The sequence below is a fragment of the Barbus barbus genome (genome assembly GCF_936440315.1).
Source record: "Barbus barbus genome assembly, chromosome: 34".
Classification (NCBI taxonomy): domain Eukaryota; kingdom Metazoa; phylum Chordata; class Actinopteri; order Cypriniformes; family Cyprinidae; genus Barbus; species Barbus barbus.
Genome location: NC_136762.1, coordinates 20,077,911 through 20,093,805, shown reverse-complemented (window position 1 = coordinate 20,093,805; position 15,895 = coordinate 20,077,911). Strand labels below are relative to the sequence as shown.

Here is a 15,895-nt window from a genome sequence, read left to right as displayed (position 1 = left end):
TCTCAAGTTCACCCAACAGAGCAATGCAGGTGTAACTTGTCAGACGGTCCTCTAACGTTTCCACAAAACACAAAGTATCACAACGCTTTCTTTTATTTTGTCATTTTGACCAGTGCCAATGTATCTGTTGTTTTATTATTTGAAACCTAACAAAAAGCTTTTTATTATATATTTTGACTTGATTTCTACTAACAAGACCTGCTATAGAGAGAGAGAGAGCTGGGGGGTTTTTCTTGCTGGGTCACCATACAAGAGGATATGTATTTATGTTTTCCAGTAGCCTACAAGTTAGACCTTATCTGCTTAATTTACGCCCCGCCCTAATGATGACGCTCTAGCCTGGGAACTCCTCCGTGAAGGCGCGTTTTTACACTGCCAGCACAGACAATCAGCTCACACCAAAGACTCCTACCTCCAGAAAGCGCAATGGCAGAAGAAAAGATCACAATAGAAGATGTAAAGACGTCCAACGGTGGAGCTCACCTGGAAGACCCGACCATCGCCAACGGCTTGGTTGAGCACAAGAGGAGCGAGCCGGAGACCAGAGGGCAGAAGCTGAAACGCTTCGCCATGGCCAATCTGCTGGTCATCCTGACGGTGTCCGCGGTCATCGTCGGCGTCTTCATCGGGCTCGGCGTGCGAAGCGCCGGGTTGAGCCGCACGCAGATCCTATACTTCGGATTCCCCGGCGAGCTCCTCATCCGCCTGCTCAAGATGATCATCATTCCTCTGGTGGTCTGCAGTCTGGTGTCAGGGGCTGCCAGCCTTGACCCCAAAGCCCTGGGCAAGCTGGGCGGCTGGGCGATGCTCTTCTTTCTGGTGACCACTCTGATCGCGTCTGCCATCGGCGTTATTATGGCGTTCATCATACAGCCTGGCTCCAGCGACGGGCAAAAAATATCCAACCTCAACCAGGATGACACGGACGTTCCTAAAGCCAAAGAAGTCATCGATTCGTTTTTAGACTTGATAAGGTGAGTCCCGTCAGTTCCAGTGAACACGTGTTCGCGCATTTCGCGTTTTGGGATTCGAAATTAGAGCTCTAGGGTTCCAAACGCTTTCATATGGGTTTATGTTAAGGCAGCGGTGTTCACTAAGTGCAAATAGCTATAGATTCTATTTACACTGTTAAAATAGAATTTTCTGCTATAACTACTTATTGCAAATAGTGGCAATTATCTGCACCTCAGTATTGTAGTATATTATAAAACAACACGCAATAATAACGTATTGAGTGTAAATTATAGTTTTAATTCAAATTATTAAATGGATGCCACCTTATTGGGACAATAAAGCCCTCCCTAACCCTACCCGATACTTTTATTTTCAACTTTTTGATTATTTCCCTCATTTTTATTGAAAGTAAATGCCTTTCCGATGCGATATGAGATTTGCAAACTTGGTGTAAATAGCCACTCTGTTATGTTAAACTTATAAATGATAACTTATTCAGCAACATTGTTTTGACTGTGGTGTAAACTGACACTTAAATTGCATCAGCTGCTCGTGGCTGCAGTAATCGAGATGGTCCTCCAAGATCCAGGGGGCGTCCCTCCCACCTTACATATACCTAAACCTACCATCTCCACCGCCTAGATATGGATCCAACCCCGCCCCCTGGATCTTTATTCTGCAGTAATCCGCTCTAAGAGGATGCAGCTTTATGGTCAGTTTTATAGATGTGGCATCTAGCCTTCCTTGTGTTTGCTTTCCTTATCTTGAGAAAGTAAATGCAGAATAAAATTTAAAGTTTTTTTTTTTATGTACCGGACTGTGGCGCTTGATTAGAACAAAATAAATAGAAATTCTAAAGAAAATGAGCATTTATTCTTTCAGCTGAGGCAGACATTCCTTGCATTCCGTAGGGAAACCTAAATCATACGGTTTATTGGTGAGTTTTATGGTTTGGTCCTGTTGTCCTGTAAACGGGTCAAATTTCATCATGTGTTTAAGAGTGATGTGTAGAGAACATTTTGTTCTCAAAACAACAACAAAAGACGTCTTGTAAACAATTAGTACACTTCTTACTACCACTGACGATTAGCATGTTAATATGAATATATACAAAATGCAAATATTTGCACTGACACAATTTAGGGTGACCTGACCCAAGAAAAAAAAAGGGTTTCCTGTTTTTTGTGGACTGCTCTTGAAAATGTCACTTGGCCCACAAAGTGAGATAAAACTAAATGTGCTATATACTACCTTTTGCTTATTTAAGAAAAAGAAAAATCCACGTTCAGTAACTTCAGTTTATATGTACACTGCCGCTCAAAAGTGTGGGATCAGTAAGATTTTTAAAGTCTCTTCTCATCAAGGCTGAATTTATTCGATCAAAAATACAGAAAAAAACTGTAATATTGTAAACTCTTATTGCAATTTCTTGTATTGGTTTCCTATTTTTATTTACTTTAAAATATAATTTATTTCTGTGATGCAGCGCTGAATTTTCAGCATCATTACTCCCGTCTTCAGTGTCCCAGGATCCTCAGAAATCGTTCTAATATGCTGATTTATTATGAGTGTTGAAACTTTTGCTGCTTCATATTGTTTTTTTTGGAACCGGTGATATTTTTTCTTTGAAGAATACAAAGTTAAAAAGAACAGCATTTGTTAAAAATAGAAATCTTTTCTAACAATATAAGTCTTTACTTTATTCATTTAACACATCCCTCCTGAATAAAAGTATTAATTTCTTAAAAAAAAGAAAAAAATACAGACCCTAAGCTTTCGAGTAGCATTGTATATTGTAATAATTTATTTGTTAAATAATGCTGTTGTTTTTAACTTATTAATCAAAGAATCAGTTATTAATAAATTATTATTATTTTGGATTAATAATGGGACAATTCTTGCATATATCATATAATACAATAGATATATATATATATATATATATATATATATATATACGCGCACACACACATACATACACAAACAAACATATATATATATATATATATACACGCACACATATATATGCACGCACACATACACGCATAAATACATGCATACACACACATAAATATATATATCAGTATATATCCATATATATATATATATATACACACACATATACATACACACACACGCGCACACACATACATACACAAACAAACATGTGTATATATATATATATATATATATATATATATATATATATATATATATATATATATATATATATATATATATATATATACACATGTTTGTTTGTGTATGTATGTATATATATATATATATATATATATATATATATATATATATATATATATATATATATATATATATATATATATATATATATATATATACATACATACACAAACAAACATATACACACACACATATATATATATATATATATATATATACACACACATGCATGCATGCATACACACGCACACACACATGTATGTATGTATGTATGTATGTATATATATATATGTATATGTATATATATATGTATATATATATATATGTGTGTGTGTGTGTGTGTGTGTGTAATATGCAAGAATTGTCCCATTATTAATCCAAAATAATAATAATTTCAACAATTGTCTTTTTGGAAATCCGGTCACTTAAACATGAATGCAGCCTCTCTACTTTTTTTAGCTGTTGATTTTTGTTTTTCAGTTTCAAGACAGTTAAGGAAACAATGGCTGATAATTGTTGAGCGTTTCAGTTGCTAACAGTCATGCATTCATTCCCACATGACAAAAGGAGCCAAAGCCTGTTTTCTAACAATATTGAGAGAGCTTTGGGTTAATACAATAATAATAATTTATTATTATATTATATGATTTTTAATAATTAATAATTTATTAAGTTAGATTTTCCCTAAAAACAAAATGTTTTTTTTTTTTTTCTGTAAGAGGCAGTCTCTTTCTGGTTTCACAGCTAGTTTAGTTTCCATGTACTTCCTTGTCATTTGATGTGTCATACTTTATGACTAGTTCCTCAAAATATAAAACTCACCAGAATTCTTAAGTTAGTTATTCTTAAGATGAGTTTTTTTACATAAATAAGGTGGTTCTGTTCCATAATTAGAATCTTAATGTAAAGCCAAACTGAAACATTTGTAATGTTCCCTCCTTGGCTGCATCTCCAGGGGAAGTCAACGAGGCAACGTATGCCTGCCACATGAGGGTAACACGCATGCAGGCATGCACAATAGAAGCAGGGTTAATTAGGCAGCTGATGTGGCTCGTGTCATCATCCAAACGGCTTCTCTCTTGGGGTCTCACCGTGACTAAATCCTGCCACACGATCACAAGGTCCACTGCACTGTGGAGCCCTGCTAATTTCGCATTCTGGTAAGCATGCAGTTGGATGGTCTTTCTATAGAAAGTCTATAGAAAGTCAGCGGGTTCTGGCAAGTATAGTAGGTTCTAGTATAGTAGTATAGCATTGCTTTATTAGGTTAATGCTATGGAAGGACCCCTGACAACAACAACAGTTTGTGGAACAAGCTCTCCTTGCCCTGTGTTGTGCAAAAGATATAGTTTATCTTGAAGGTTAAGTGAGTCTTGTTGTTGCAAACCCTTATGACCTTCTTTCTGTGTAGAACACAAAAGGAGACATTTTGAAGAATGTTCATGCTGCTCTATTTTTTACAGTTAAAGTGAATGGGCTGTTCAAAAACACTATATATAGTGGTCAACACCACTCATGCGCTACATTTTACATCTTTCAAGCTATACATATTGGTTTATGTGTGGAACAGACTTAAAGCGTTTCTCTGAATATCTTGCTTTACAGTTTGCGGTCACCATTCACTTTTATTGTATGGAAAAGAGCAGCTTGGATATTCTGCTAAATTTCTTTTTTTGTGCTTTGTTGATGAAAGTTTATTTTAGATAGGGCAAAGTCAAAGTGTAGGTATATTAACCTGTTAATAGTTACTTTTAATATGTCAACAAACACTGAACTTGGGATGAATCTTTGGCGAAAGGGTGTGTGGAGTGCCACGTTTCAAGGAGGTCCTGTTTGATGTGTCCTTATTTACACACCTACGTAGGATGCAGGAACGTCTATCACACCTTAAAGCCATACTTGGAATGCATTGAGTCAAACTTGTCGTTGTGTGGTATTAGTAGTTGTAAATGTTGGCTAAAGTGCTCGGCCTATCCTGCTCACTGGATTTGAATGTGACGCTTTGAACATTTCAATGGCATGAACCGGTTTTATTTGTGTTGCTATACTGGTTTCGCATGTGTCTTCAGTTCTAGCTTTCCTCAATGTTCAGACGAAGGAAATTTGAGAAGGGAATGACTACTGGCATTGGTGTTTGGCAGTGGCCTACTGTCTGGGATGCAGCATGTTGCACATTAATTTTAAGGCTGTTCGTCCCTCGAGTTTTCCAGTCTCATCTTGCTCCAGCTGCACTATTATATGATTATACTAGTCTCTTTACTCCTTCCAGGCTTCTTTAGATGATTGCGATGTTTTGGAAAGCTGATTCCAGGCGTGTTCAGAATCCGACCTATAATGGCATTTTCTTTGGAAATGTAACTCGAGCACTGCTGCTTTTGTGATTTTACTTGGAAAAAGGTGGTACACAGGATGTATACCAGGGATTATAATTCCATCAGATTGAAGAAATCCTCTTTTTTTTTTTTTTTTGTATGTATGCCATATTAAGGTCAGGGATGCTGGGATATTCCTGAATAAATGTCTGTGTTTGTCATTTAATCCTCATCTCCAGGCAGGTCCTAGTGCCCATCTCCATTGGAGGGATAGGAAATCATGTGGGGAACTGGGATTAGTGGAGGGATATAATCGGACTAAATTCTCCAAGTTATTTCCACATGAGGCACCTCGTGAGGCCAGGCCGCTCAGGGATTGGCTGGCCAGAACTGTGAGGATTTTTTGTGCCCGTGGGCTAGAATCAGATCTTTGTTCTCTTACTACCTTGTTCTGGGCTGTGCTTCCCAAAAACATTGTAAGCTTAAGTACATCATAGACCAATTGAAACCAATGGAGCTGCGATCAATTTAGGGAAATGTTGCCCTGGGCAGTGTTTGCCAAAGTATACTTCAGTTGTAATTGGGGATGTAATGATATAAAAATCTCACGATACGATAACCTCACATTGATACCAACACACTAGAAAGGTTCATCCTTGTCCACTGTCTGGTATTTCTCTCCAGAAGTTATAATAAAATGTCTTCATACTCGTTTAAACTGAAGTTGTAAATATCTTTAACCCACTAACTGAACTGACTTCTGAAGTTAACTATTTGGGCTTTGTTCAGTGTAATGGACTAATTAGTTTTGAGAGTAATTTGAGAGTATAGCAGACATGCATCTAACTTCTCCCTTTCATCTTCTTTCAGAAACATCTTCCCGTCGAACCTGGTATCAGCTGCCTTTCAGTCGGTGGGTTTAACAAGCGTTTGTTTTAACTTTTGGTTTTATGTTTTATACGTGATGTGTGCTTATTAGGTGATTCTGAACATTTCTTCTCCTTCACAGTATGCCACTGATTACAAGATTAAAACTATTGCCAACTTGACCATCTACGAAAAGGTACCAAGTCTCGGATATAATGCCTTCAGAGAATTTTCTTGAAATATATATATATATATATATATATATATATATATATATATATATATATATATATATATATATATATATATATATATATATATATATATATATATATATATATATATATATATATAATTAAAAATTTTTATGTTATTAAACTTTTATAAATACATGTATAATAAAGGAATTTATTATTACAATATAATATTATAATTATAATTTAATAAATGTATGTATGAGAAAAATCATATAAATAGTAGTGGTTTAATTTTTTTTTTTTTTTTTTTGTGAATTCAGTCATTTGTATCTTTGTGTTTAGATTCCAGTTGGCACAGAAGTGAATGGAATGAACATTCTGGGTCTCATCGTTTTTGCTATGGCGTTTGGTGTGGCTTTGAGGAAACTTGGAGAGGAAGGAGAGATCCTTATCAAGTTCTTCAACTCTTTCAATGAGGCCACCATGGTGTTGGTCTCCTGGATCATGTGGTAAGGGAGCACCATGTGCTTTTCCCAGTGTTTTAATTGTGTCCTATGCATTCGTCTCTTCACTTCCCTTCCACGTGTTTTCTTTTCCAAAGGTACGCACCGCTGGGTATTATGTTCCTGGTTGCTGCTAAGATTGTAGAAATGGAGGATGTTGGCTTGCTGTTCGCCAGCCTGGGGAAGTACATCGCCTGTTGCGTCATTGGCCATGCCATCCACGGTCTCCTCGTCCTCCCACTCATTTACTTCGTGATTACACGGAAGAACCCATACACCTTCTTGCTGGGATTGATCACCGCTTTGGCCACTGCCTTTGGAACGTCCTCTAGGTAAATGATTGCAGCTATTTACTCTCTTAAAAACAAAGGTTCTTTATTGGCATCTTCCATGAAGAACATTCAACATCCAGAGAACTTTTCCATTGCACAAAAGGTCCTTTATTGTGGTAAGATGTTCTTTAGATTATTAAAATGTTCTTTACATTAAGATAAAATGTAACTGTTCATTGATAGGCTTTTCTAAATCAAAAGAATTTTGCGAATGCATAATTAAGAAGGAAGTAATCATCAGATTTTTCTTATCAGCTCTGCCACGTTGCCCCTTATGATGAAATGTGTAGAGGAGAACAACGGTGTGTCCAAGCACATCAGCCGCTTCATTCTGCCCATCGGAGCGACCGTCAACATGGACGGAGCCGCCTGCTTCCAGTGCGTAGCTGCGGTGTTCATCGCTCAGCTGAACGGAATCCCGCTGGACTTCGTCCAGGTCATCACCATCCTGTGAGTTCATTGGATGACAGTCATCCACCTCCATACTCAGCTCTGATTGGAAGACGTTGGCTTTGACCGATTGACTTTTTATCTATTTGTAGCGTGACTGCGACGGCGTCTAGCGTCGGTGCTGCTGGAATCCCTGCTGGAGGGGTGCTGACGCTGGCCATCATTTTGGAGTCAATAGGCCTGCCCACCAACGATCTGTCCCTCATCTTGGCTGTGGACTGGCTTGTGTGAGTATTTGGTTTATGTTTTTGTGGGTAAAAGAGAAAGATGGTAAAGTTTTAATATGGATAGCAGGGAGTGGGAGAACAAAAATGGAAAAAGACTCATGAATTCTGACAGTTTTGACTTTTAAAAGTAGGCAGTTTATTTTGAATAAATGGTTACATTTCAGTAATAGTATTTTATTATTAAAGAAAATACTTGAAATTAAAATATAATGTCAATATATAATCAAAAAAAGAATCTTCATTGAATAATGTCAATACAAAAAAAGATTGCATTTACAAATATTTACATATATCATATTATGACATCTATATTTTATCTCTGTATATGTGTGTGTGTGTCTGTACATATGAGAGAGAGATTAAGTAATAATTTTTATTCTAAAGTATTTACACAATAATTTGAAATTAAGTGCAGTCAAGGATAAGATGATTGTACTTTAATAATTTAAAAAAATATGTATTCATGCAATGTCTTTCATTTAAATAACTGCTAAATTAAGAAAATTAAGAGCAATTGAGGATAAGATTGGATTTTAATTTACCCTTATGACTTACCCTTACAAATTTACCCTTATGACGTATACACACAGACATATAATATATTTGCATTAAAATACAATCATCTTATCCTCAACCACTCTTAATTTTAAATTAGTTTGGTTGAGGATAAGATGATTGTATTTTAATGCAAATATATTATATGTCTGTGTGTATAAGTCATAAGGGTAAATTTTTTTAAATTGACATTTATACATCATATGAAAGCTGAATAAACAAGCTTTCCATTGATGTATGGTTTGTTAGGATAGGACAATATTTGGTTGAGATACAACTATTTGAAAATCTGGAATCTGAGGGTGCAAAAACATCAAAATATTGAGAAAATCGCCTTTAAAGTTGTCCAAATTAAGTTATTAGCAATGCATATTACTAATCAAAAATGAAGTTTTGATATATTTACAGTAGGAAATTTACAAAATATCTTCATGGAACATGATCTTTACTTAATATCTTAATGATTTTTGGCATAAAAGAAAAATCTATAATTTTGACCCATACTATGTATTTTTGGCTATTACTACAAATATACCCCAGCGACTTAAGACTGCTTTTGTGGTCCAGGGTCACATACACGCGCATATACATGTGTGTATATATATATTATTCATCTATTGTCTTATAAAATTTGATAACTTTAAGCAACTTTTTAAAATAAAAATGATCAATTGTATGTTGTCTTTTTTTATTGCTGCTTGTATTAATTTCGTGTCCTCATTATTTTAGTACAGTGAAAGTAATTATTATTATTTTTTTTTTCCTTTTCTGTCTTCATTTAGCGATCGCACTTGCACTGTCATCAATGTTGAAGGCGACGCCTACGGAGCAGGTCTTCTGCAGTATTTCGTGGACCGCACTTCCAGTAAAGAGGGGGAGGAGCTAAATAAAGTGCGAGTGGAGGAAGAAGACCCCGCCTCCAGGCCAGAAAGTTCTCCGCTCATCGATAAACTGGGAAACCTTGAATTGGAAGAGGTCGCTGGACCGAAACCCTGTGAAAAGGAGTCCGTCATGTAGACTTGCACAGTATTTCAACAAACTTTCCTTCCCGACCTGTCTGCTCTCACTAAATCAAGCTCTGCATCCACGCAGTGACCATGGGAGAGACAGGTTTAGATTAAGACAGGACAAAGACTACATCCTTTTGACCCTCCTCTATGCCCAGTCTGCCAAAACGTATGCACATTTAGATGGGAAAAATGCTAGAACAATTATTTATTAGATGCTGGTCTGACATTTTTTTTTTTTTTTTGTTTGCTTTATTCCTTTTATAAAACAAAAACTCAGTCCGGCCTTTTAAAATAATCTATTTATTACTACACGTGCCCTAATAGTTCTGATTATATGCTATCGAGTTAAACCTGCAGACATCTCCTAATAAGCCAAAGCATCCGCAGAATCTCTGCATCTTTCAAACACACCAAATACATTTTTGTAGGTGGCTTTATGGTCCGTTATGTTGAAATACCTCATTCATGCTGATTCCCTTTATACCACCTCATGCTCCTCAGATGTCGGTCCATCTAACAGGTGCTAATACCTTCACTTAACTTACTACTAGAGGAGCCAAAAAATGCTGTGGGAAGCCTGACCGACAGTCAAGAGACAACATTTTACCTTCTGTGTCTGTCTTTATGCAGTCACCGTTATATTTCATGGCAGGCTCTTTGAGGTCAAGTTGTATCCTAAGGTCAGAAAGGAACGTAAGCACAATGATATATGGGTCACATGCAAAGTACGCCTTGTCTTAAAGCTCCAAGGCTGTTTGGGTTAGAGCCTTGAAACCTGCAGGTGAGGGAGTTCTCTATGGCCAAGTTGATAAGCAACTGAGGTCAAGAGGTGTAAACCGATCCATTTAAGAAGAAAGCCATAGATTAGAGCATGAATCCAGACTGGAATTGAGATTTTATTTTTTTATTTAAGATAGAATAAGGAACATGTGTAAGAACATGTTGGATGTGTTAATGTTTTCTGTTTGGGTTTCTTTTTTTTCCAAATGTATTTTTGTGTACCAAAAAAAAAATATATATCCTTTTGTAAAATATAAGGAAATGAAGTATCAATTTTGTTTGTTTTTTAAAAGCGTTCTTCAGAGATCGTTTTTTTTTTTTTCTTCTAATGTATATTATTGCAGAGGAGCACAAATATAAAATGCCTGCCATTTTCTAAAGGTAGTTAACTTTAAGAGGAGAAATCGGGCAGAATATTCTGATAACACCATTAGCTGGTGAATGTTTAACTGTAACTAGTAGTTAAACTGCAGTACTAATTCAATTTTTTTTTAAATATAGAAATGTCTTATGTGTACAACCTAAACACACCAGTTGAAGGATGGTATCGTGCGACAGAGTGAGAGACAATTCCCGTTGTACTGTATGTTGACCAAATGTTTGCCACATTGATAAGAATAAAGTTGACTTAATAGCCCATTTCTGTAGAAATCGACTCGCAGTTGATCAGCGAGAGGTTAAATTTGACCAAATAAACGTTTCTCATTTTTTAATATTAATTTAAGCATGGGTTTTGGTACTTATAATCTGCATAATTAACAGTCTCTCATTTCTGATCTGTTCTATGTTAAAGTTGTATTTCAAATCTCACAGGTTTTCTGCGTGACTGACATCACTCCTTTAAAAGCCAGTACTGTAAAGGCTTCTCATTCCAGGCGACTGTAGTGTGGCTGCCCTGCTGATGTGGATATGTGTCTGTGTTTGAGTTTGATGGGTGGTTGTGTCATAAATGGCATGCTTGAAGTCATCGGTACTGTTAAGAGAACCAGTGAATGTACTCCACGGACTGCTGAATAAAGTCTTTTTAAATAAATCCGTAGTGATGTTCTCTTTATTATGAGTTAAAGTCACTAAAATGACCACATTGGGTCCCAGAAGATTTTGTTATTAGGATAACTGAACCACTTGTTTGGTTATATTTATCTATATCATGTTTATTATAGCATATATCATTACCCAAGCCCAGCATGAAGACTTCATGGCTTATTGTGCCACCTTGTGGTCCGTTTAACATTTTACTGTAATATTTCCAATAAACACTCTTGAAGTAATACTGTGTGGTGGTTTATTTCCAGACATCTGAAATACACTGAAATGTTAAGCCATGGTTTGTGTTTATGCTGTTTGTTAAATATTTGGTGGCATTTACATAATGGACATTACATAGTATATTTGTGAACCACCGACAAAAAACAAAATTTGTTTAAAAAATGAGTTGCATTAAAACAAAATTGAGGTCGAACTGTCAGACAGTCAAAAAAAATTCAAACATCAAAAGTACAGTTATTATAATGCAACGTGGTGAAAATATTAATAAAGTGAATATGTGCATAAAACAGTAGCTTCTATAAACTGGCTTTTTTGTGCAACCTTTTCCATTTCAAAACCATTTCAGATTAAAAAGAAAAAAACAGGTTAAAAGGTCATTACAGCCTCTTTCATCATCAGCGTACATCAGTGTCACCATGTCAATTAAAACATCCTACACTCTACAAAGTTCATGGTGGTATAATAATGGCCATTAAGTTGAAAAGCAGTGAAGTCCTTTCAAGGTTTTAATGAGCTGCTTCACTTGTGGACCTACACACATGAATCAGTTTTCCATATGCCAGCACTTACTGTAAATAATGCACTAAATCTGGTGTTTCTCTGGCAATCAATTTAAAAATCTAATGTTTGATTAGTGTTTAATTGGGTTGCACTTTATTTTAAGGTGTCCTTGTTACAGTGTAATTACACATTTAAGTACAGAGTAATATTAATTAACTATATGTACTTACTATATGGTTAGGTATAGGATTAGGGTTTGGTTTAGGGTTACTTGCATGTAATTTTGCATATTTGTTTTTATTATAATAGTAAGTTCATGTAACGTGTAACAAGCACACCTTAAAATAAAATGTTACCTTTAATATCTACAGAGACAGTTACAATAACATTCATGTAATACAAAAAAGCTTAGACCTTTGTTTGTGAATTCCTGGGGCGCTGCAGTGTGAAATATTACATCCTCAGATTTTAGAACTTTTATTACCATTGTTACATACAGTATATTTAGACTACTTTTGGGACTCGTGACTCCCCAAACCACAACACATACAATAAATAAAACCAGCAGGAAATGAGAACACTGAAATGATCAGACACAGTTCAAAACCTTCTGATAGTAATACTCTACCAAGTTTAAAATGTCAGAAATGCAACAAATGCAGTATTGCGTAATTGTGGCACATCAAGTTACTGCATGCTACGACCCTTACGTGCGACTCCTGTCCAGTCTTTTCTTGGCAGGGTTCGGATACTGGGGATTCTCAATAACCCCTTCCCCAAACTTGAGTTCCAAGAAGGCACGGTGGTTGTTGGGACCATAAGCGGTTATGCCGGCAAACTGCATTGGCACCAGGGGTTGTAGGAAATGCTCTGGGAACTCTACATCTTGTTTGTGCTCAGTCCAAGTGTCCCTGCTCATAACTCCATTGCGGGGGTAGAAGGGCCACAAGTCCACATGTAAATGGTTGGCTTCGCTATACTGCACACGATAGAAGTCGCCCTCGACCGCTCGCTCCCACACGTAGCCGTTAGCGTCCACCAGTGAGCCGGAGTCCAGGTTCTTTAGGTAGTCGCAATTCGGAATGTCCTCCAAGTAGATGCCTAAATCCACGTCGAAGTCCCATGGGATTATATCCTGGTGTCGGGCTGCTCCCAGCAAGGAACCCCCTTCCAGCCAGTAACGCACACCAGAGCTTTCCAGGATATTGATAACATACTTAGTGGTCTCTCGTAGGGCGCGCAAACAGCAAGGTGGAGTCCAGCGCTCTAGGTAGAGGTATTCCGGAGTATCGTCGCGCACTGTGCCGAAACATCGAGCGGTCTCTTTACTGCAGCCAAACCACTGATCCCGACCATCAGGCAACACCACGCGCTTCAGGCCGAAGCTACGCATGAGGTGATTGGTGGCATCTTTCAGGTGACTGTCCGCCTTCCACTGGCTGTGCGCTGAGCTAAACAGCGGGCGATGACTTGCAGAGAACGAAGGTCGTTCCAAGAGCTTGACCTTCCAGCCGCGCAGAGAAGTTTGGACAAACAAGGAAGACATGAGGGGGCGCCCTAAAGGAACCGAGAGATTGAAGAGGTCCTCGGTGCGGATAAGAACCACGGCGTCTCCCTGCAGGGCTGTGCAGACGCTGCCGCTGCTCCCTGAGGCCGCGGGGGTGTAGGTCGCGGTCCATTCCCGCAGATTCACCCGAAGGTGCAGGCACTGCACCGCCGAGCGGGTCAGCACAGGGGCGGCAACGAGTCGGACCGGCCCGCCACCTTCCCCTTCCAGCTCCCGAATGAGACGCTCGATTTGTCGGCCGTGGTCCAGCTCGACTCCATCTGGAACTAACAATGCAAACTCCGTCTGCACATTGAACTCAGGACGGTGAGTTTGTGGAGGCTGGTCTGGACTCGGCGACAACACCAGGAGCCGGGATCCCTCTGGAAGCGCCAGAGGAGGGTATGGTGGACTTTCGGCTACAGCGAGGAAGTGCAACTCTGGTCTCTGGCGCAAAAAGGAGCGTGCAACATCACCAACGTAGTTTTCAAAGTCTTCAAATTCACGAACGAGGATCGTGACGCGTGGTCCACGCATGTTGCCCTCAAGGCCTCCCATTTTAGCGCCTCCAACAATACTTCCACCTACCAGATTACCCATAGCTCCCAGTCCTGCCACAGGCAGAGAGGCTTTCTTTAAGCCTTTATTTTGTTCCCGACGCTTCTCCATCATCTGCTGCTGGGCCCGTGACACATAATATAGGATGAGCAAATTCAAAATTATTGCTCCTGTTAGCAGAGCCTGGCAAAAACTGATTCGCATTATGACTTTTGTGGTTAATCACTTTTATGATGCATACAGTAAGTGAAATCTCAAATAGAAAGAGGACAGAAAATCTTGACTCTCATAACCTGCCCAAATTCCTGAACATTATCATTCAGGTCTGGCCAAAAATAAAGCAAAGTGGAAAGCATTTGGGAGCTGAATATTTGATGAAGCATCTTCTTTGACCAAATCACTTTCCGCTGATGTCTTCCTGATGTGTCAGCTGATCCCATCCAGGAAAAAAGACAGACGGACAGATCCCATATTTGACCCTTTAGTTGTGCCATTAGTTCACCACAGTCCATTAAAAAAAAAATGCTAAACAAGGAGACAAAACAAAGAACATTTTAATAAACAAATCCACTTGGAGCTCTTCAAAGTACAAGGTAATTGTTTGGGAAATTCAGATCAAGTTTGTATTGCAAAAAGCCTATTAGTCATCACTACTAAGTCTAGCCAACAAAGATGACCTAGAAATATATAGAGATGTTCCAAGCTCCTGTCCCAATTAGAGATGAGCTCCAGATTTGAGTATATGAGAAACTATCATGTGATCACTTGAGACAGTTCCTCCAAATATAGAATATGCATGCAAAATTAGACCCAAACAAGCCTACAACCATCGATTCAAGTAGATCTATGCAGCCTCTGATCTTGAAAGCATGCACAAAGAATGACACGCATCTTCATTATACAAAACGGTAGAAATCACGATTGAGAGAACTTAACATTTTAAGGTTGATTCAACATTTTCCTCATCAGCACATTGTTTGCAGGGTATTCTTTCTATTCTTCCCCGTGCTTAATTCGGAAATGAGCAAAGGAAGCCCGAGAGAAGACCACAATGTAGCAGGAAGCTCACACAACTGGGTCGCCTCGATCAATCCCATAGAAATAGAACGAGCTGTAGAATGGCACGTGAAGTGATGTTAGGATTCTCAAATGGGCGGGGCTTAGCGGTAACAGGATAAGTTTAAAACTTTTTTTTAAATATTTCACTACTGTGTGTTTTTAACTTCAGTGCAATCTGTAGGCAAAATTATTAGTTATTTGTTATTTATAGTGGGGAAATATTTTATACATTTATTTTATGTAACATTGATTGAAATATAATAAAATATTTATTTTAAAATGCTTTTCTCTGCAATTTTGTTTCTGCAAAATTTAATTAATGAAATAAAACATGATGTTCAGTTTCGCAATTGACAACATAGAGCATATAAAATAACTTTACAACAGAAAAAAAAAATTGAAAGCAATTATGCGACTAGGAAGATCCTACTTTTCTCATCGCTAGTCATGATGGACCAATCAGAGCCATTCGTGATGCTTGGACTCGCATTTAAAATATATATATATTATAGAGATTGCTGAGGTGGATTTACATGTGGCAGGTCAGCCACACATCTTTGTTATCAACAATTA

At 37.7% G+C, this 15,895-nt stretch overlaps 2 protein-coding genes across 4 annotated transcripts; one reads left to right on the top strand and one right to left on the bottom strand.

Annotated features, from left to right (window-relative positions):
- The first annotated feature begins 331 nt into the window (after positions 1 to 331).
- slc1a5 (solute carrier family 1 member 5) lies at positions 332 to 11,422 on the top strand. 3 transcript variants are annotated; one of them, XM_079392309.1, is made up of 8 exons: positions 332 to 974; positions 6,339 to 6,381; positions 6,478 to 6,531; positions 6,875 to 7,041; positions 7,134 to 7,367; positions 7,623 to 7,817; positions 7,910 to 8,044; positions 9,382 to 11,422. In XM_079392309.1, the coding sequence occupies exons 1-8, from the start codon at positions 427 to 429 to the stop codon at positions 9,614 to 9,616; spliced, it is 1,611 nt and encodes a 536-aa protein (XP_079248435.1). In that variant the 5' UTR covers positions 332 to 426; the 3' UTR covers positions 9,617 to 11,422. The 3 variants fall into 3 exon arrangements, with proteins under 3 accessions (XP_079248435.1, XP_079248437.1, XP_079248436.1); XM_079392311.1 differs by having other exon boundaries at positions 394 to 974; positions 6,853 to 7,041; XM_079392310.1 differs by lacking the exon at positions 332 to 974 and adding an exon at positions 5,039 to 5,860.
- Positions 11,423 to 11,658: 236 nt separating this feature from the next.
- Positions 11,659 to 15,368, bottom strand: LOC306854369 (ribitol 5-phosphate transferase FKRP-like). The gene is made up of 2 exons (XM_079392308.1): positions 15,200 to 15,368; positions 11,659 to 14,788 (listed from the first exon to the last, which is right to left on the bottom strand). The coding sequence occupies exon 2, from the start codon at positions 14,465 to 14,467 to the stop codon at positions 12,866 to 12,868; it is 1,602 nt and encodes a 533-aa protein (XP_079248434.1). The 5' UTR covers positions 14,468 to 14,788; positions 15,200 to 15,368; the 3' UTR covers positions 11,659 to 12,865.
- Between the last annotated feature and the right edge of the window lie 527 nt (positions 15,369 to 15,895).